Source organism: Mastomys coucha, unplaced genomic scaffold (genome assembly GCF_008632895.1).
Source record: "Mastomys coucha isolate ucsf_1 unplaced genomic scaffold, UCSF_Mcou_1 pScaffold18, whole genome shotgun sequence".
In the NCBI taxonomy this organism is placed as follows: Eukaryota; Metazoa; Chordata; class Mammalia; order Rodentia; family Muridae; genus Mastomys; species Mastomys coucha.
In genome coordinates, this window is record NW_022196900.1 from 108,248,755 (window position 1) to 108,269,578 (window position 20,824).

At 49.1% G+C, this 20,824-nt stretch overlaps 1 protein-coding gene across 1 annotated transcript; it reads right to left on the reverse strand.

The window, feature by feature from the left end:
• Positions 1-4,083: 4,083 nt before the first annotated feature.
• Pgd (phosphogluconate dehydrogenase) lies at positions 4,084-20,108 on the reverse strand. Its single transcript, XM_031379492.1, has 13 exons — positions 19,976-20,108; positions 19,431-19,506; positions 18,453-18,632; positions 15,081-15,146; positions 14,156-14,274; positions 13,267-13,336; positions 11,142-11,276; positions 9,813-10,002; positions 7,811-7,941; positions 7,495-7,628; positions 5,161-5,260; positions 4,902-5,024; positions 4,084-4,815 (listed from the first exon to the last, which is right to left on the reverse strand). Exons 1-13 carry the CDS (start codon positions 19,981-19,983, stop codon positions 4,696-4,698), a joined length of 1,452 nt encoding a protein of 483 aa, XP_031235352.1. The 5' UTR covers positions 19,984-20,108; the 3' UTR covers positions 4,084-4,695.
• Between the last annotated feature and the right edge of the window lie 716 nt (positions 20,109-20,824).

Below are 20,824 nucleotides of genomic sequence, written 5' to 3' on the forward strand. Positions count from 1 at the left end.
TACCAGACCTGGACACTTTAAAGAGTGCTGGTTATGTGTACCCCCTGGAACTAACTCACAATTGTCACTTACAGCATCTCCGGTGATACTGCCAAGTAACGTTACCTCACCCTTTGTTAGCTGCCCTGGTTCCAGTGTCCATGACTTCATACCTTACCTCTGTCCCTCTCTTTGGCGTGGCAACCTGTTTTAAGGCCTCTGGGACTCAGTCAGTGGGAATGCTGAGCTCCCTAGACTGCAATAGAACCATAACCCTTGATGTATCATCTCTGCCACAATGCCCTACAATCCAAAACACATCAATTCTTTGTGGCACTCAGGCATATCATTGCCTACCTGCTAGCTGGTCAGGAGTTTGCACATTAGTACTTCTTTGCCCTGAACTGGGAGTAATCCAGGGAAACGAGCCCCTGCCAATCCCAGTTGTAGATATGATAGCTGCCCGACATTAGAGGGCAGTTCAAGTTGTGCCACTCTTGGTTGCTATGGGAATAGCCATAGGTGTTGGTACTGGAGTTGCAGGGATAACAACATCCATGGTCCAATATAATACATTCACTTTTCAGTTTCAAAGTGATTTTCAAAAAATGTCTGAAACTGTGCTTACTATCCAAAAACAGATCAATTCTTTGGCAGCCGTGGTGCTTCAGAACAGACGGGGACTAGATATCCTGACAGCTAAAGAAGGTGGTCTTTGCCTGTTCCTCTAAGAAGAATGCTGCTTCTACGTCAACCAATCCGGGATAGTAAGAAATAAAATCCAGGAGCTACAGTCAGACATAAAAAATTTCAGGGACCGTGAGACCTCCAGGTCTGAGATTTTTTGAAAACCCCATATGGAAGTGGATACTCCTGTTTGTAACTCCTTTCCTAGTCATTTTCCTGGTGTTATTATTTGCTCCCTGCCTCATTAATCTTGTCTCTACATTTCTTCAATGATAAATACAAAAAATTTCTAACCAAACTATTAATCAGCTCCTGTTACAGGATTACCAGCAGCTTCCCACACATGAGCCACTGTTCACTGAGGAACCTGATGCGAACGTTTACCAAGTGGATCCCGATGGTGAAAGCCAGCTACCCCCATTGATGACGCCCCTAGATAGCAGGAAGTAGCTTAAGAGACATGAAGCCCTCGGTCCCTTTTCATCATCAGCTTCCCCTTCCCTTTTTCTTTCCTTCTCCTTATAATATCAAAAAGGGAGGTATCTTAGCATCAGGGCATCCAAAGCCTGTGGTGACACATGGGTGGGTCCACAGACCTGTGCCAGGGCAACAGCCACCATATTCCCAGAATCCATTGGGCTTACCTCCCACCTTTACCTGCAGCCACTACATCAGAACCCATATATATATACGGGGAACATTTCTCCATCTCTCTCTCCCTCTCCCCTCTCTCCGCTACTGCCCCCTCTCTCCCTCTCAATTAAACCTCTTACACGTGGAACTGTTTGGGCCTAGTGTGTGGTATGTTCTGACGTGACTCGCCATTCTAACACATCAGCTGGGATTTGAACTCAGGACCTCTGGACAAGCAGTCAGTGCTCTTAACCACTGAGCCATCTCTCTAGCTCCCTAAACTTTGCTTTTTAAAGATTTTCTCTTATGTATATGGGTGTTTTGCCTGCATATATGTGTGCCTTGTCTGTTTGCCTCTGACTGTGCCATGGTGGTCAGAATGGGCACTGGATTCCTCAGGCTCACACATACCTTTTAATCCCAGCACTTGGGAGGCAAAGGCTGCCAGATCTTTGCAAGTTCAAGGCCAACCTGGTCTATACATTTCCAGACAACCCAGGAGTTACTAGTGAAACTTTGTTTAAACAAACAAACAAACAAATAAGCGAGCCTAGGAGGTCACAGGCTCTGGGGGAAACCTACCTCTGTTGTTTTACTAAACAAACATGCCAGTAAACCACCTTCTAAGTATTTATGTGTGTATCTACAGGCTGTGCTGATCTCAGCCTTGGCCAGACAGGCTTCTTCTGCAGTGGGCAGCAGTTAGTTCAGATTCCTAACTAGCAAAGAGCTACTGTGTGGATGTGGCACGGCCGTACATCTCTAACCCTAAGCTCAGGAAGTACAGGCAGGAAGATAAAGAGAAACTCAAAGCCATCCTCGGCTTCACTGGACACAGGAGACTGTCAAACAAACGAAATAGCTTCCTGATGTCAGGTGGTCGGCCTGTCAGTGCATGCTTGTCATCCCAGGGCTGGGGACGCAGAGGCAGAGCGAGCCAGAGTTCTAAGAGCCTGGGACACATAAAGAGACTGCAGGGGAAAAAAAAAATCTAGCAAATCAGAAAACCCTCCCTCCCCACCCCCCCGCTTTTCCTTCTCTTTTCTGGCTTGTATTGCAGGTGTCCTCTGGCCTTGTGCAAGGTGAGCAAGCTCTCTACTGCTGAGTCATAAGACCAGCCTAACAGGTTTTCTGTTGGTGCCTTCTACCTAGATGAAGGTAAGGGTCTGAGATAGGGTCTTGGTATGCATAGGCTGGCCTTGAACTCCCCACCCTCCTGCTTCCAGCTCCTCTGTGCTGGAATTAGACAGGTGTGTGTCATCGTGTCCAGGCCACTACACACACTATGGCACGAAGGTGGAGGCTGGAAGTCAGCTTTCAGGAGTCGCTTCCTAGACTAAGCTCAGGTGGTCAGCTTGGCCCTTCCCTGCAGAGCCATCTTCCTGCTATCAGTGAGAGCTCGGTCACGGTCAGTCATGCCCAGCAAGTGCTAAACCACAGCTAGTAAGAGATGGGGTCGGATTAGAACCCATGCAAAAAAAGCAGAGACCGTCGGGCAGTAGGCATGTACTTGAAATCTTGGTGCTGTGGAAGGTGGCAGGGGCAGGAAAATTCCTGGGGCTCACCGGCTAGGCAGCCTAGCTGAATTAGGTGAGCTTTGGGTCACAGCGAGAGACCTCATTTTAAAAAACCAGTGGACTTCCACATGTGTGAGTTAAATGCCACCAGCACAGCTCTGAACTCAGGCCTAACGACATGGCCTTGATGAGACTGTACACTGGTCCCCTGCACGTTTGCCTCTTGGTTTCTTTTGTGTGGGCTTGTGTTCATTCACACGTGTGCCCAGAAACATGGACACCATTTCTTGTTGGATATGCAGAATGCGGGGCACTTTTTTCACTCTCCAGGGGGATGCCAAGCTGGTGGTATAGCATGAGAAGCTCCAATCTGTTCTTAATTAGTACACCTACTGTGTGCCACACACAGGACATTGGCCAGAAGCCTTCTGAACACACTTGTACAGTGAACTCTCCATCAGTACAACACATCCCCAGTACAAGGCAGACCACATCCGCATAGCAGCTGCTGTAGGTGTATTGCTCTCACGGACTCTCATGCTGGTCTTCCCACGAGACAACAGACCATGGGTAGGAAATGATACTCCTCTTATACAGCTGGTAAGGAATGGAGCTGGTTTACAGGCCTGATCCTACCTTCCACGGCTCCTGGAGGGTGAACTAGGTGGGCTGGTGTTCATCCCTGCCGACTCTTGGCTTGCTCACCCTCCGGCTTCTCTGTTGTTTCTCCTCAGGATTCCCTCTATTCTCCAAGTAACCATCTGCCCCAGTAAGGACAACAGACAAAGGAACCTGTACATGGGCCGGGGGCAGGTAATCCCTTATGTCTAGAAAGGTTTTACAGTCAATTTGGCAGGGTGTAGGGATGCACTCTCCACTCCAGGGGGCTTGAGGCAGGGGGATCATGGTTCTCAAATAACCAAACACAGGAGGGTTCGATGAAAAGCTGCTTTTCCATGTCGGCTCTGGCTTCCCTGAAAGCTTCTGAGGCTCAAGTCAGAGACAGAGGAGATCCCAGCTGTCCAAACAGACACTGTTTGCTCTGCTCTCAAGCCACTACTGGGACTGACTCTAAATCAGTCCAGAAAAAGTGTCACAGAGCAGAGTTCCCTGCTGGCCTAACAGTGAGGTGGCCCAAAGCCAGGTAATGCAACCAGTAAACAAGACAGAGAAGAAGCCTCGTTCAGGAGCAGACTGACTGCACTGAAAGCCCCACAGAGCAGGGTGGGACCTGGAAGGATTGGTGCAGAAGACACGAAGAAGCCAAGCCAGTCTAAAAGTTTATTACGAGTGGGATGCGATGGATGTTCTGTGCTAAATAAGAAAAGACCCAACAGAAGAGCCCTGGCTCTCCACCTCCCTCCACACTCACACGTGATCCTCAAATTAACCTGTCCTGTTTTATTTGGAGTCTTAAAAAAAAGAAAGCCAGAGTTAAAATGAACAAGGCTAATGGAAAACAAACCAATTTGCAGTAGTGAACTCATTGCAGGTCGTTCTGTCAGGCGCACCCAGTAGAGTGTAATCATATCCTCTTTCGCCGAGCGGAGGACAGAGAACCCACACGCATGAACCACGGTCCAGGTTGTACAATCCCACACACCCACCCTCTGTGTGCTAAGAGCTGCAGCCTGGCTGACCCACATGGCACAGCTCAGTCAGGGAGCGGTCACGCAGTGGCGCACAGCTCAGTTCCTGGGCAGCACAAACGATGGGGGTGGAGCACATGGTGGTTTGGAATCTACAGGCCTTGGTGACTTCTTCAGCAATCACAGCCAACACTTGGCTAAGAGATCTGAGCAGGAACTAGGGCAAAGAGGGGTGCTGAGTGCCACAGGGGCTGTCCTGCTACTGGGAGGGAGGGAAAGCCACAGGCCCACTAGGCATTGTATGAAGAGGATGACACATTGCCCCCGTGGCCTGTCCAGTTGGTGTGGATAAATTCTCCTGGTTTGGCTAAGAGTTCATAGGTGTGAGCCCCAAAGTAATCCCGTTGAGCCTAGGGGAGAAATGCAGTAGGTCAGAGTCAGGCACACAGCCCTCAGGAACCAGCCAGGTTAAGATACCACCAGCTCCCACGCTCACCTGGATGAGGTTCGCTGGTAGCATCTCATGTCTGTACCCATCATAGAAGGAGAGGGCAGTAGTGAAGCAGGGCATGGGAATGCCTGCTTGCACCCCAGTGCTGATCACCCGCCGCCAGGAGTCCTGAACACAGACAGCAGAAGGTCAGTGGCTGCGTTTGCCCTAGAGACACTGAGGTTCGGTTTACAGGACACACTCCAGAGACATCAATGGTACTGAGACCCAGAGAGCATGGCACCACCCACTGCCAACAACGTACCTGGCAGTTGTCAACTGCTGACTTAAAGAAGTCATCTAGCAGTAGGTTCTGAAGTTCTGGGTTTCGTTCAAACGCATCTTTAATTTTTCCCAGGAATACACTGAAATAGTTTGCAAGAAATTAATCTTAAAAAAACAGTAGCAGCCAAATGTCTGGAAATAAGCTCTGCATATTCTTACAGAGGTGCAAAGTCACAGTTCTCACGCCCCCAAGCCAGCAGAATGACCCCAAGCCAGCAGAATGACCCCAAGCCAGCAGAATGACCCCAAGCCAGCAGAAGCACAGGGGAGCCGATGAGGTGGCTCAGCAGATAAAGCTGCTTGCCACCAAGTCTGACAATCTGAATTCATTCCTGGCCCCATGTGGTGGAAAGAGAAAACCAATCCCTACAAATGGGCTCCTAAGGCCTATATGTAACTGTGGCACATGCACACCTGCAAATGCAGGCAGGCAGGCAGACAGTGTGTGTGTGTGTGTGTGTGTGTGTGTGTGTGTGTGTGTGTGTGTGTGTGCGTGTTTCTTGCATGCATGTCCGTGCATCAGATCCATACAGTGTTAAGGGCGGCCAGAAGAGGGCATTGTACCCCTTGGGACTGGAGTTAAAGATGGTTGTGAGCCACTATGTGGTTGCTGGGAATTAAAATTGGGTCCTGTGGATTGGCAGTGGTGGCACACGCTTTTAATCCCAGTACTTGGGAGGCAGAGGCAGGTGGATTTCTGGGTTCAAGGCCAGCCTTGTTTACAGAGTGAGTGTTAGGACAGCCAGGGATATACAGAGAAACCCTGTCTCAAAACAAAACAAAACAAAACAAAACAAAACCAACCAACCAAACAAACAAACAAAAAAATGGGTCCTGTGGAAGAGTAGCCAGTGTTCCTAACTGCTGAGCCATTTCTCCAGTCCCATAAAAATTATTTAAAAAAAAATTTTTGTTTTTAAAGTATAGAGAGTGAGGTGGAGACAGAAGTTATTGGGCTATGTGAGACCCCTTCCTCCTATCAAACAAAAAGGCAGTGGGCCCCAGGAGTCAAGTCCAGGGGATGGGTTCAGTCAAAATTCCTGAGTGCTCAAACCCCTCGTAAACTAGCCTAGTATTTAATGGGTCAGTGACACGGCTCGGTGGGCAAAGGGCTCACTGCAAACCCTAACCCCACAAGGTAGACGGAAAGGACTGAAGGGAGTGTAGGTATTGTAATGGGCACACCGTAAATCATCTTATGATGGGGTGCCTTGTGTAGCTTTGGTGCTGGCTAATCAGCTGTGGCTTTTCCAGAGATGAAAAAATAGCAGAGGAGGGCTGGTGAGATGGCTCAGCGGGGAAGAGCACCGACTGTTCTTCGGAAGGTCATGAGTTCAAATCCCAGCAACCACATGGTGGCTCACAACCACCCATAATGAGATCTGACGCCCTCATCTGGTGCGTCTGAAGACAGCTACAGTGTACTTACATATAATAAATAAATAAATCTTAAAAAAAAAAATTTAAAAAAAAAAAAAAGAAAAAAGAAAAAACAGCAGAGGAAAAGCCCCAATGAGAGAAATGCTACACGGGATCCCAAAGACGGACTCTCAGCTCCGGGACCAATTTCCAGACCTAGAACCCCCTGAATGAAGGGGGACCTGCAGCCTTTTACAAGGCTAACTGCACTGGGGGGTGGGTGGAGAATCAGACTTCCAGGGGCTATCTATCTAGTTCTAGGAGATCCCAGGAAACACAGGGGTCCTCCAGCTAAGGTAGGGGCTCGTGGAGGTCAGGGTTAATGGAGGGTTAGCTGACATGACTCACATAGGCCCAGCGGCTTCCTAACCTTAGCCTGTGCTTATTTCCTCAGTCCCAGCATGTCCAACTGGGATTGGGCAGACTCCCTACAAGCCTTGCCGACCTCCACACAGTGCCCGACACCTATAGCTCCTCCCCCAGAGAAGTCAGTCAATCCACCCACACAGATGCCTGCCCACTGTGATGCGGATGGGACATAAAGTGGGTTCACTGCACTGCCTAGGGAGCGATGCTAAGAAAAGCAGTCTCCAAATGTTCACATCCTTTTCTAAAGCTGTACACATTGTGTCCCTACCTGTACCTGTCCCCCCAGACAGGGTTTCTTTCTTTGTGTAGTGCTGGCTGTCCTCCAACTCAGAGATCCTCCTGCCTCTATGCCATCTCGACTCATTCTTTTCTAAACTTTTGAACACAAGTGTTCTAAGGTGGACACCATGCAGAGAAGGTGCTGTATAAGGCAAAAGTGAGCAGTGACACTGTGATCCACACTGCTGCAGATGAGTGGCAGGGTGCCTGGGAGTGTCCAGCAGTCCCAAGTTCGCCTGTTACCTACCTCCGGATGATGCAGCCCCCTCTCCACATCAGGGCAATGCCGCCATAATTGAGGGTCCAGCCAAACTCAGTGGCTGCCTGTCTGAGCAGCATAAAGCCTTGAGCGTAGGAGATGATCTTGGAAGCATAGAGGGCCTAGAAAGGGACACCCGACTTCAGAGCCGTGGCTAGTGGAGCAGCCGCACCCACCTCCCAGTGCACACTTCATTTGCATTTCAGAGACCCCAGAGAGGGTGACAGACCAGGAAAGGGTGGAAATGAGAACGTGGTGGACCTCTACAGATCCTACCACAGGCGACGAGGTGAGGGGTTGTCACCTTACGGATATCCTCCAGGAATGACTTCTTATCGTCTTCCAGCTGGACCATCTTGGGACCTTTCAGCTTTCGGCTGGCCTGAACCCGCTCCTCCTTCAGAGAGGACAAGCACCGAGCAAAGACAGCTTCTCCTGATGGGGAAGAAAGGGCCAAGTGCTTGGATTACAGGTATGTTCCACACCCGACTTCTTGTGAGAATTAATTTTTAACTGCACACCAAAGATGCAATTTATTATCTTAAAAAAAAAAAAAGATGTTTATTAATTTTTTGTTTGCCCTGGCTGCCCTGGAGCTTACTATGTAGACCTGGCTTGCTTTGAATTTAGAGCTCCTCCTGCCTCTGCCTCCCAAGTTCTGGGATTAAATGTGTACACCTCCATGCTCAGCTTTGAAAAATGATTTTTAATTTATTATTTCTATGTTTATGGGTATTTGCCTTCATGTGTTCACATATCACTTGCTTGCAGTGCCTTCAGAGGCCAGAAGAGGGTGTCAGATCTTTACAATTGGATTTTCGGACCACCACTAGCAACCATGTGCGTGCTGGGAACCAAACCCAGAAGTCGGCAAGAGCAACAATTCTTAATTGCTAGGCCATCTCACAGGTTTAGTTGTTTTATTTTTGTAAGACTTATTTTTAATTATTTGTGTGTATGTGTGTGTGTGTAGATTCATACACATGAATGTAAGAGCCCTCAGAGGCCAGGAGTCAGATCTCCCTGGTGCTGGAATTACAGGGGTTGTAATCAACCTGATATGGGTGCTGGGAGGCCAATCTCTGGGAAAGAGTATGCCCTCAGGCTGTTTTCAATACCCATAGCCCTTGGTTTCACAATATCCTTCAATACAGTACATTAGGACATTTAATACAATACAGTACATTAGGACATTTGATACTTTCACAAACTACCCCTTGTGGCAGACTACTGCTCAATTTATTTAAGATGAATGAATTTTCTTCTCCTCCAAAATAGGTTATCTCTACAAACTAACACAGCATTTCAGGTTTAGGGAAAGGCACCAGCCATAACTTGAGAGCTAAGGAGAGGCCAGCTTGCCCTGACCCACCCGCTGTCCTTCCTCTCAGCATGACTAGACACTTGTGGGAGGAAACACTGCAAGACAACTGTGCAACAGCAAGTGTGCTGAACTCTCCCAGGCCACTTCCTTCCTCTCACTTCTGTAGGTAGTAAAGAGCCACGCCCATCCCAGCAATGGGAGGGAACCCAGCCTCTAAGATGGAGGAGGGTGCTTTTGAAGACAGAGTAGTCATACTTATAGCTGAGTGGGTAGTAGACAGATGCTTGCTGCACGGCTGGGATTAGCCCAACTGCAGCCAACTTCCTCTTACCTGTGCAGGACTCACCACCTACAGGTCTTCCACAGGGCGAGGCATAAATAAAGGAGGAGGATGGACAGACAGACAGACATCCAAACCCAGAGAATTAATGTTGACAACATTTGCAAAATGTGTTTGTGAACTTTTCTTAGCCGGGAGGTGGTGGCTCACGCCTTTAATCCCAGCACTTGGGAGGCAGAGGCAGGCGGATTTCTGAGTTTGAGGCCAGCCTGGTCTACAGACTGAGTTCCAGGACAGCCAGGCTAAACAGAGAAACCCTGTCTCGAAAAACCAAAAAAAAAAAAAGACAATAAGAAATCTTAGAAAAACAACCAACAAGCCAAAAAGCCAGGCATGCCTGCATTCCCAGTACTCAGGAGGCTGAGGCAAGAAGATGTGCATTCTAGGCTAACCTGAGCTACTCAAGACTGTCTCAAGAACCAAGTACACACAGGCTGGAGAGATGGCTCAGTGGTTAAGAGCACTGACTGCTCTTCTGGAGGTCCTGGTGGCTCACAACCATCTGTAATGAGGTCTAACGCCCTCTTCTGGTGTGTCTGAAGACAGCTACAGTGTACTTAGATATAATAAATAAATAAATCTTAAAAAAAAAAAAAAAAAAAGGAACCACGTACACACAGAAGGGGAAAGGTGCAACATTACCAATGAGGGTGACGGGCATGCCATACTCCAGCGCCGAGATGGCGGTCCACTTCCCAGTGCCCTTCTGCCCAGCACTGTCCCGGATCTTTGGTAACAGCTCTTTGCCATCAGTGTCCCGGAACTTGAGGATATTAGCAGTGATTTCAATCAGGAATGAGTCCAGCTCTGTCTTGTTCCATTCTTCAAATGCCTATGCACAGAAGAAAGCCCGGTGAGAGGCTCTGTGGACACCCTGGCTCATCTGCCATACTCCTGCTTCTGTATGTAGCTGGTGCCCTCATTGCAGAGCACACAGGGCCAGCAGGCCCCTTTCTAGTGGCCCTATTCCTATTCCTACCCACGGAGTGGAACTTCCTAGGTCAGGCAGTTTTGTTGAGGGTCTGCCTGGCTGATTTCTCACCAGAGCCTGTCCCCTCTCCTTGGAGTCAAACCCCCGGGCCTATGCACAGTGTCACCTTCTTGCCCCACCTAAACCCCACTTCTTGGGACTGGGCATAGCTCAGTGGTGGACAGTGAGGTTCTCTTTTTTTCCTTCTTCTTCTTTTCTTCCTATTGGATTTCAAGACAGGGTTCCTCTGTGTAGCCCTGGCTATCCTGGAACTCACTCTGTAGACCAGGCTAGCCTTGAACTCAGAGACCTGCCTCTCTAAGAGGCATCAAAGGTGTATAGCACCACGGCTGGCTGACATGAGGTTCTTATGTATTTTAATATTTTCATAATAAAGTGTTGGGAAAATGTTTGTGCTTCCCCCTGGGATGAACTTAATTTTTTTAATATTTATGATGATGATGATGATGATGATGATGTTTATTTCTTATGTGCTTGGGTATTTCTCCTGCAAGTATTCATTTGTACCACTGCATACGAGGCCTATAGGTCAGAAGGACATGATTGGATAGGCTCTGAAAACCCGCCCCAGTCTTCCACAAGCTGAGAGTACCAAGTGTTCTCAACTGCTAAGCCCTCTACTTGGTCAACAAAGCCAGCTACTTTCTTCCTGTATGGAGCAAAGTAGGAACAAGAGAAGGACTGGGATGGGCTCTGTGGCAGAGGCGTTGCCTACCACGCCCAAGGCCAGGCTGTGTTCTATGGGGAGGGACAGATTTGAGGTCACACACGGTGCCTGACAAAGCATGGCTCACTAACTGCAGACTACGATCACTGCTTCGTGTCTTGCTATCACACTTTATGATGTTATTACTACAGCTTCCCTTACATTAGGCAGAGTCCATGTGGGCCTCCACACAGCCAGGTGAACAGGAAGGAGGAAGGGTTAATTGTCAGTAGCAAGCTCTCTCTCCTCTGAGAGGTGATTACCTAAGACTTACCTGAGCCATCTCCTCATGCCGCATGCCCAAAACATCCTTCATCAGATGGTAAGCCTCGCAGATCAGCTGCATGTCACCATACTCTATCCCATTGTGCACCATCTTCACGAAGTGCCCCGCCCCCTCGTCTCCCACCTGCCAGGTGATAAACAAGAGTTGTCAGAGCAACAAACTGCAGAAGCCTCTGCAGACAGAAAAGTAACGTGAGAAAACAGTGCGGTGTCACAGGAACCTCCCAATACACCCAAAGCCTTTAGCCGTTTCCCACTGTCTCTCATTACCAAAAACAACTCCCCACTCCCGGACCCCAGCCCCACACTGAAGTCTCCATGGTCTTCAAGTTACCAGTCTCTGGCAACTGCTGGTTAAAATAAATTAGACTACTTCTATTTTCCCTAGACACAAATGTAATACAGTTGTTCCTAACAGATACTGAGGGTAAAATGACCGTATATCAAGGTCTGGCCTTGGCCTTTTAAACGTGGAAGTGTATTCTCTGGTGGTCCTATCTCTGGCAAGGTAATCTGGTAGATGCATCCAGTGTGTCAGTTTGTCATGGGGAATTTAGGAGGGTCTTTCACCTGTGTTACTCTGTGAATACTGTCTAACGGACTGGGAAATGGAACGAGTCGGCAGAGTCAAGCCCACCATGGCTCTAGGCTCATAGTAGCTACTTCTACAGCAGGGCAGCTGGCACAGTCTCTCCTGGCAGTCAGTGCTCATGCCGATCACTAGGACGTTCTACCAGACGCTGCCTATCTACCGTTATCACTGGCCTGTCCCTTCCGGTTTGGACACTAATTGTGCCATATGAGGACATCTTACTTCCCCCTTCCTGTAGCTCCAGGTGTGAATGAGCCTAGGCTCATCCACTTTCAGTCTCTACACTATTTATCCTTATGACCTGAACCCAAGCCTGAAGGCCACAGGAGTCGACTCTGGCTGAGTCAAGTCCTCAAGTGCAAGCTTGGCTTTCCCTTTTGACTCTGTCCTAGAGGGCATTAGAAGGAAGTTGCTGTCTGCCACTAAGGAAGCACACTGGCGCCTGGGGAAAGGCTGCTGCCAAAGCTGGCAGGTCAGAGGGACAGCTTCCCATATGCCCCCACGCCTGGGGCCTTAGGCATCCCTACTTTTAATCATACATATTACTAAAATAATAAGGTGAGCACATAAAAATAGCAGGTATTAAAAAGGGGAGCTAGGTGTGGTGGTGCACAGGTCTGTAATTCAGGAGACCAAGTCTCGAGGAGACACTAGGTGTTGGGGATAGAAAATGGTTCAGCAGGTAAAGGTCTGAAGGCCTGGGTTTGATTCCAGCACCCACTCCTGCAACTGTCCTCAGACCTCCACATGCACGTGCTTCACAATCTCCCACACATATACACCAGATAAATATAAATCAGAGATGACGGACAGAGAAAATGGAAGGGGAAGAGGAAGAAAAGGGAAACAAGAAAAGAAAATACATTTGAAGAAAGGAAGAGAAAGAGGAAGAAAGGCTGCTAAGAACAGAGATAACTTCGTTCAGCCATTTCAGATAGGCCTTGCCATAGAGATCCGTCCTAGGTCACACCACTAGTTAACAGAGAACCCTAAGGGCAGCTCTCGACTCCCTAGGCTGATGTGCTTTTCCATCCATGTACTGTCTGAAGGGATCATGCTTATTCTCACAGCAACACCAAACAAGAGAAACAGAAAGTGCCTGTGGCCAGACTCCTGGACTCTGGTGAATATCTAAGCACGGAAAATCCGAAACACTACTAACAAGAGGATTCTTCCATCCGCACGGCCTGAGGCATCTGATGCGACAAGCGGCTAACCCACTCTAACTCCTGCATCCCGCAGCCATGAAGTAAACAGCTTCAGAGACATCTCACTTGTCTTCACCATTCCTGATCCTATTTATGATCCTCTTGTTAGTAGGGTTGGGGAAGCTGCTTTTAACACAGTAACCTCAGGCCCTCAAGGGTTGGCTCAGGTACATTAAGACAGACAGGTATGCACTTCAGGTACAAGCTGGGACAGTGACTTAAGACTGAGAAGCTCACAGCACAGAGCTGACCACTGGGACCAAGGTGGTCTCTCTTCAGCTGTGCGCTTCGGCAAAGGCTAGCCCAGAACTTGCCCAGTCACAGCAGGGTTCTCCGGTTCCCACTTTTGCAGCGATGGCTTGGAAGATCGTCTTGATGTGAGGCCTGCAGGAAGGGGGAGTACAGTTCAGTCAACAGGAGAAGGCCCGAGCTTTCAGTTCCATGCAAGGACACTGCTCTCAGAGTAATGGATGTGCTAACCTTTCCAGAGACACTCTAACATCCTTGCTGACGAGCATGCGCCACCCACCCTGTGTGTGGGCCTCAGTGGAGGCTGTCAGCTCACAAAGGAAAAGGCAGAGCACCAAAGAGTGAGGGCGTGGCTCGGCCTAAAGTGCACAAGGCCTTGGCTCCATCCCCAGCGCCTCACTGACCCCCTCAGAACAAGAGAAGAATCTTCCACCACTTTACGAGGACAAGCTATGACCCAAGCCAAGCAGTACAAGAACATCTCAGGGACACTCTCACCATCTGGATGTCTGTCACCAGGTACAGCGTGGTTCTGCACATCTGGATCGGAGAGAAGCCAGCACTGTGCAGTGCTCTAAGAGATGCTCTCATCTGGAGCAACCCTTCGTCTCGGCCCACCTCACTACAGCTCAGAGGAACCCCGAGGCCCTTCCCCTCACGAGTCTCCCCAACCAACAAAGGCGCATCTTCTCAGGAATGTTTGGAGCAGACCCCAAAACTTGACACCTGCAAAGTCAACACCTAGGACTGCAGTAAGGCAGCTATGCCTCAAGCTTCCAAAGGTCAGCAGTCTGCCTCTGCCAGGACAGAGTGAGAGGGAGGAGGCACATACGTGATGCAAGAGCACAGCATCTAGATGAGAGGCACGCGCCCAAGGCCTCCCAGGGGACCCTTCCACCTCACACCTAGCTGGTCCTGTGCTGAAATGCCTGCGAGTGGTGCTGATGAACTCACCAAGCCTCTTTGTTCCCTCCTGGCATGAGTGATGGCCCATACCGAGCCCCTTCCTCACCACCACTGACTCCGCTCCCCACAAACAAGATGCCCTTGGCCTTGAGGTCCCGGCATCTTCTCTAAAAGAGAGAAAAACAGTTTCAGGGTTTTCTCACAAAATAAATTCTTTCTGATGAAGGAGAGGAGGTGCAAGGCCAGGTAGAGAGAGCTCACATCTGCAAGTAAATGACCCAAGGACCCAGGAGCAGCCAAGCATTCAAGACAGTTTATACATTCAGCGTTGCAGTTCACAAGAAGTAACAGAGTCCTATACTTTAAATGAAGGAGGCTATGACAGGAGGACTACAACTCTGAGGTAAAAACTCCTATAAAAAATTTAAGAGAATAAGTTAGTTTCTGAGCTAGCTACACCATCCCTAAGGGAAATTCCTGAACACACAATCCTTAGATGGAGAAGACCTTACAGGATAAAGTGAATGAAGAGCTTCAGTGAAGACTTACTGCTGTTTCACACGGCAGACCATGTGACTTGCTTTGGCATCTGACACAGTGAGGGCAGTGCTTTCCATGGCGGCAGCATGCCATGCATTATAGAAGGTGGAGATTACGCAAGAAGGCCCTCAGCCTGCTGTGCCTAAGCCAACGTCTCCTGAGTTTATACATATATACACATGTGCGTATACATTTATGTATATATATGTATATATAAACACACACACACATACACACACACACACACATGCATGCAACTGGGAGTCTCACCCATCAAGTGTCTTAACAGAAAAAGACTTGAGTCCAGCATACCAGGACCAATCACTCCCCAAGGCTCACAAGACAGTTCACTCTTCTGTCACATGAACAATGCTAGTATTTCTTTCTAGAATGTTCTCAAGACCTGAAAGAATTTGGACTGAGGAACACTTACTGTCGTATCCCGGTATTCAGAATTTCCTCCATCGATGATGATGTCACCAGCGTCCAGCAAGGGAACCTGTACACAAAGGCTGCCTTAGGGTGGGCCACAGGCAGAAATAAAACATACCGAGGCCACTAAAAACAAACATAAATGCCAAATACAGTGGGAAAGCAGTCACCGTGTAACTCGAAGACTCCTCTTTGGATGGAGCCACCTTTACGTAAGTGGCTCCCCAACCCAGTCAGACCTCCACAACTGGCTCCCCAATCCAGTCAGACCTCCACAACACTTTCTTTCCTTCGCGCCCGTCCCTTCTCACCCGAGGCAGGGTCTCACTGTGCAGCCCTGGGTGGCCTCACTCACAGACCCAGCCTGCCTCTGCTGCCTCCGGAGCTCTGGTTTGGCTTTCCTCGTTATTGTTCAGTGTCCCCTTCCAAACCTGCCCCTGAGATCACTTCAGGACTTGAAGAATGGTCAGCCAGCCTCCAGCCCACCGTGTGGGGGCTGACGGTGGGCAGCGTGGCAGCCCGCAGCACAGGAGGCTCTCGTGTTCTTTACCTCAGGGGCCTTCCTCTCTAAGCCTCTCACTTGAACAGCAGTGTACTGGCTGCAGTTTCTTCTGTCTTCAGTACAAATCCCCAAAACCACATCTGCCTGAGATACTTCAACCCTTGACCCTCCCTCTGGGATCACAGTTCTGGCTACATCATTTCTACATCAGTCCCTTGTTTAACTCCACTGCTTGTAGTACAGTTATTTCTGCGTACTGAAGTAAACTCTTCCTACCACGTGGATACTGGGAATTGAACTCAAGACCTCTGGAGGAGCAGCCAGCGCTCTTAACCGCTCAGCCATCTGCCAGCACTTCTGAAGATAGTCTTATTAAAGCCAACAAATTGATACAGGGGTGCTAAATAAAGCAACTATTTATGAGAATTGTTATTTTATAGGAGTACTGGAGGAAGAAAACTCATGTGTAAATAAAGTCCAGTGTGGACACTAAGGTCTACTACTAATGAGCACTAAATACTGATAACTATTGCAATCAATATTGTAGGATACCAGAGCTGGGGATACACCTCCGTGAGGTGAAGGCCCTGGGGTCTGTCCTCAGGACCAAAACCAAAATGGAAAACACAGGCAGGCAGGGTAACATAAGTGGACAGAGGAGGACAGACTCATGATCAACATCAGCTCATACCAGGCCAGCTAGAAAGAGGAATACATAGTAAGCCTTTAAAGGTGGTGACGCTTTTAACCCCAGCACTCGGGAGGCAGGGGTGTAGGCATGTTATTATGCACTGTGTAAAGATTATCCTTGTATTATTCAAATGCTGGTTTCTGGGCACCCATATCTGGGTACAATCCTTACTCTTGAGAACCTCCTCTCTCAATGTTGTAGAAGCACTGCCCCGAATTATTCCCTGATTGGTCAATAAAGAGGCTGATCAGCCAATGACTGAACAGGGCAGAGAATAGGGCTGGACTTCCTCCTATCCATGGGAGGGGGAGAAGGCAAGAGAGGAAGTAGGCATTCACCTAGAGGAGGAGAGGGTCCAGGAGAAAACACCTGGTTCAGAGAGAGCCAGGTCAAAAGTAAAATTCAAGTACTGCAGGCATAAAGGCTGGGAGTAGATAGGTTAGCTTGGAGGATTAAAACAGAGTAATACCAATCAACTGTTTCCCTTAAAGCTGTAAAATAGACCTACTAGTCCAGTCTCAATTATTTGGGAGCTAGCCAGGTTAAGAGAAAAACTGCAACACTTCTAATTTGCACTAACACAGAGGCAGGCAGATCTGTGAGTCTGAAGTCACCCTGGTCTACAGAGTGAGTTCCAGGACAGTCAGAGCTGCAAAATGAAACCCTGTCTCGAACCTGCCCTAAACAACACAGTAATACGCTGTCTCAAAAATAAAGATCAGAAATAAAACAAGCAAAACAGAAAAGCAGCTGGGATGTGGCTTACGGTGCTTGTGTTTCTCTGGCATGCACAAGGCTCTACAATAGGTCTCTAGCCCTGGAACCCACAAGACGGTCAAATAAAGACAGACATTAATAGACAACTATTGTTCAAATGCTATTCCTGGGTTGAAGAGATGGCTCAGCGGTTAAGAGCACTGACTGCTCTTCTGAAGGTCCTGAGTTCAAATCCCAGCAACCACATGGTGGCTCACAACCATCTGTAATGAGATCTGACGCCCTCTTCTAGGGTATCTGAAGACAGCTAGAGTGTACTTAGATATAGTAATAAATAAATCTTTAGGGGCCGGAGCGACTGGAGCGAGCAGGGTCAACCAGAGAGAGCAGAGGTCCTGAATTCAAAATTCCCAGCAATCACACGATGGCTCACAACCATCAGTACAGCTACAGTGCACTCATATACATAAAATAAATAAATAAAGTTCCAGGGCTACACAGAGAAACCCTGTAAAAAACCAATAAATAAGTAAATAAATAAATAAATCTTCAAAAGCTATTCCTCTTCATAAACTCTGACTGAAACGTCCTTAGTGTCCTAGAATAGACCATTATGGGCCAGCGCTCACGGCTAGCTCAGTGGGAAAGAGAACTGACTCCACAAAGTTTCCTCTGACCTCCACTATAATAATAAAAATAAGACCTCGGGTAAATGGGAAGGAAGGCACAGCAGGTAAAGGCGCCTGCTACCAAGCCAGCCATCCTGAGTTCTTCCTACAGATCATATGGTAGAGGTAGAGGACCAACTCCCACAAAAAAGCCCCTGGGATTTCCACATCCAATGTGTCATGCTTATACCCACACAAATACTAAGTTAAGTGGTTTATTTATTTACTTATTTAAATAGGGGCTGGAGAGACAGCTCAAGGGTTAAGAGCACTGGCTTGCAGAGGACCTGAATTCAATTCCTAGCATCCACATGGCAGCTCACAGTCGCCTACTAACTCCAATTCCGAGGAATCTGACTCTCTTCTGGCCTCCTCTGACACTTCTTCTGTGTGGTGCAGTTACACACTTAGGTAAAACACTTATTTATATAAAATAAAATGAAAAAAAAAAAAACTTTCTAGAAAGAACATAGCTGGGCCGTGGTGGCGCGCCTGTAATCCCAGCACTCGGGAGGCAGAGGCAGGCGGATCTCTGTGAGTGTACAGAATGAGTTCCAGGAAGGCCTAGGCTATACAGAAAAACCTTGTCTTGAAAAACTAAAAACAAACAAAACAAAAATACTCTTCCATAAGTGCCCGTCAAGCCAACCAAGACTGAAACATTCAAGCATTTTATCAGAACCGATCAGTTTGTACCCAGAAACTGAAAATCAACATGGCAGAAGTAAGACAGTCAGAGGGGACAGACAAAGCTCTGAGCCGCCAGCACCAACTGTCAGCAGAGCTGGGCCTTACTAGTTTCTCGATGAAATCATCCACAGCTTGCCCAGCCTTCACAAGCAGTATGATGCGGCGGGGCTTCTTCAGCTTGGAGACCATGTCCTTTAAGGACTGTGCACCAACCACCTTGGTTCCCTTCGCCTCATTGGCCAAGAAGTCATCGACTTTGGAGACGGTCCTATTGAAAGCGCAGACCTGGAGGGACAAAGGGCCTGTCGGAGGATCTGACACACACATGATCCTCAGGTGCTGGATCCAGCAACAGAGAAATGTCTATCCTGTCCAAGGTCTAGAGAGAGCTGACCTGCCTTCTCTTTTTAAGTGCTGGGCAATCTCTGCAAAGTTCTGTCAGAGCAGAGAACAGAAGGAAAGGCCGGTTGACACTTGTTGCTTATCAGGTTGAGCCTGTCACCACTGCCTGGTCCTTTGTCCCTGGTAATACTGGCATCTAAGCCATGCTACTATTCAGAAAGGACATTCAGAGCCCACAGGCAGGAGGATCTTCTAGCCCTGGACTCAGAAAGCTCAGTCGAGAGGCCCCTGAGACTCCAGTGTGACAACACTGTGAGAGGAGATGCTGTCTACAAAGAAAAAACATCTCTATTTACCCCAAGTCTTACTAGCCAACTGAGCTAGAGCCTCCAAGATCTGGGTCCCTTTACATCTGCGGTTCTCAAGGGTCCTAGTGCTGCGACCCTTTAACACAGTCCCTCGTGTTCTGATGACCCCCCAATCATAAAACTATTTTCATAACTACTTCATAACTGTAATTCTGCTAGTGTTATCAAGCGCAATGTTGGGAACCACTGCTTTTTTATCTATTTCTATCAAAGGAGGCTCTTCTTTTAACTAGAGAGCACGACTAAAGCAGAAATTCTTCTACAAAGAAGAGTTAGCAACAACAGGGCTTACTGAGCACCATCAGATGCCTTGGGATCTCTGAAAAGCAAATCATAGCTCTCAGCGGGAAGGCAATGTGTCCTCACTACTTACCACAAATCCATGATCATTCATGTTCAAAATTAAGTTCTGGCCCATGACAGCCAATCCAATCAGTGCAATGTCAGCTCTGAAATGCCGGGGGAGAGGGAAAAAAGTGACAAAGAAAGGATGTTAGTGTTATTTAGTCCCTTTAAAAAGGACAGGTAGCCTGGACGTCTGCGCTCGCACCACATGCACCTGGGATCGGCCGCACCCTGCACCCCACTGTTCCACGGAAGTTCCTTCTAAAGGGCGTCCGGGCACACGAAGCCACTAGTGCCCTGCCCCTGCCCGTCACTCCCGATGGCCTGGCCAGCAGAAGGGGCGTGGGCCGTCCCCGATCCAGCGCGGCCTCCCTCCCCCGCGAGCCCGTCGCAGCCGCGAGCTCCCAGGAAGGAGCGGCAGAGCTTGCGCTGCCCAAGGCGGGGACCCGGAGGTGCAAGGGTCAGGGCTGCGCGAGGAGACCCAGGCGACCCCCGGGACTGAGGAGAGCCCCGCCATCACCACGCTCAGCACCGGAAGTCTCCCGGGCCCGACTGCGCGTGTCGGTCACTCACTGGGCCATGGCGGAGGCAGACGGAGCAGAGCCGAGGAGGAAGAAACACGGTGGGCTGAACGCTCCGAGGCAAGTGCGCTGAAGTCCGGCTCCCGGCGCCTCAGGAGGCTTACTGAGACGCCGGCCAATCAGAAGACAGGGGTGGGGCGATGTCCCACGCTATTGGTCCTCTGCGGCGCCTGTTATACCACCTGAGGGCAAGCGGACCCGCCCACCCCCGGGGCCCAGATCTGTAGAGCGCCGAGCAGTCGATGGCACCTTGAGCTGGAGAGGAGCGTTTAAAGGGCTTTTCTAAGTGTTCTAGCGGGACCAACGCACGATGCCCCCCGCCGGTGCAGGAGCTCGGGTCTGCAGCTCGCCTTCAACGAGAAGACCCTGGGCTTGGAGCGGCCCTAATGATGTAACTCGGGTTAGCTCACACACTACAATTTACCAAGCTCACAGGCGCTCTTGATCCCCAGCTGCTGCTTCCCTTCAGTGTCCCTCAACTCTGAGGCAGGAATCAAGACTGTCCTTCCTACCTGTGTGTGTGATCAGTGTCCCAAAGTGGTCAGTGTGTACCGTTTTTACAGGTCAGGAAACAGCGGCGCCAACTAAGGCGAGATGGTCAGCAAGTAAAGAGCCAAGCGGGTAGAAGCAGAACCCATTCCACCAAGTTGGCTTCTGACCTCCACGTGCAGCAGTGGCGCGGGCGCCCACACGCACAGAAAGAGAGAACGAAGCGGATGTCCTTGTACCTCGTGCGTGGCTGATGCTCGGGGAGGCAAGACTGGAAGAGAGCTCTTCATTGTGCATTCTCTACCCCATTTCCTCAGCCCCACTACATTACACATTCTGAGTTTCCGGCTCT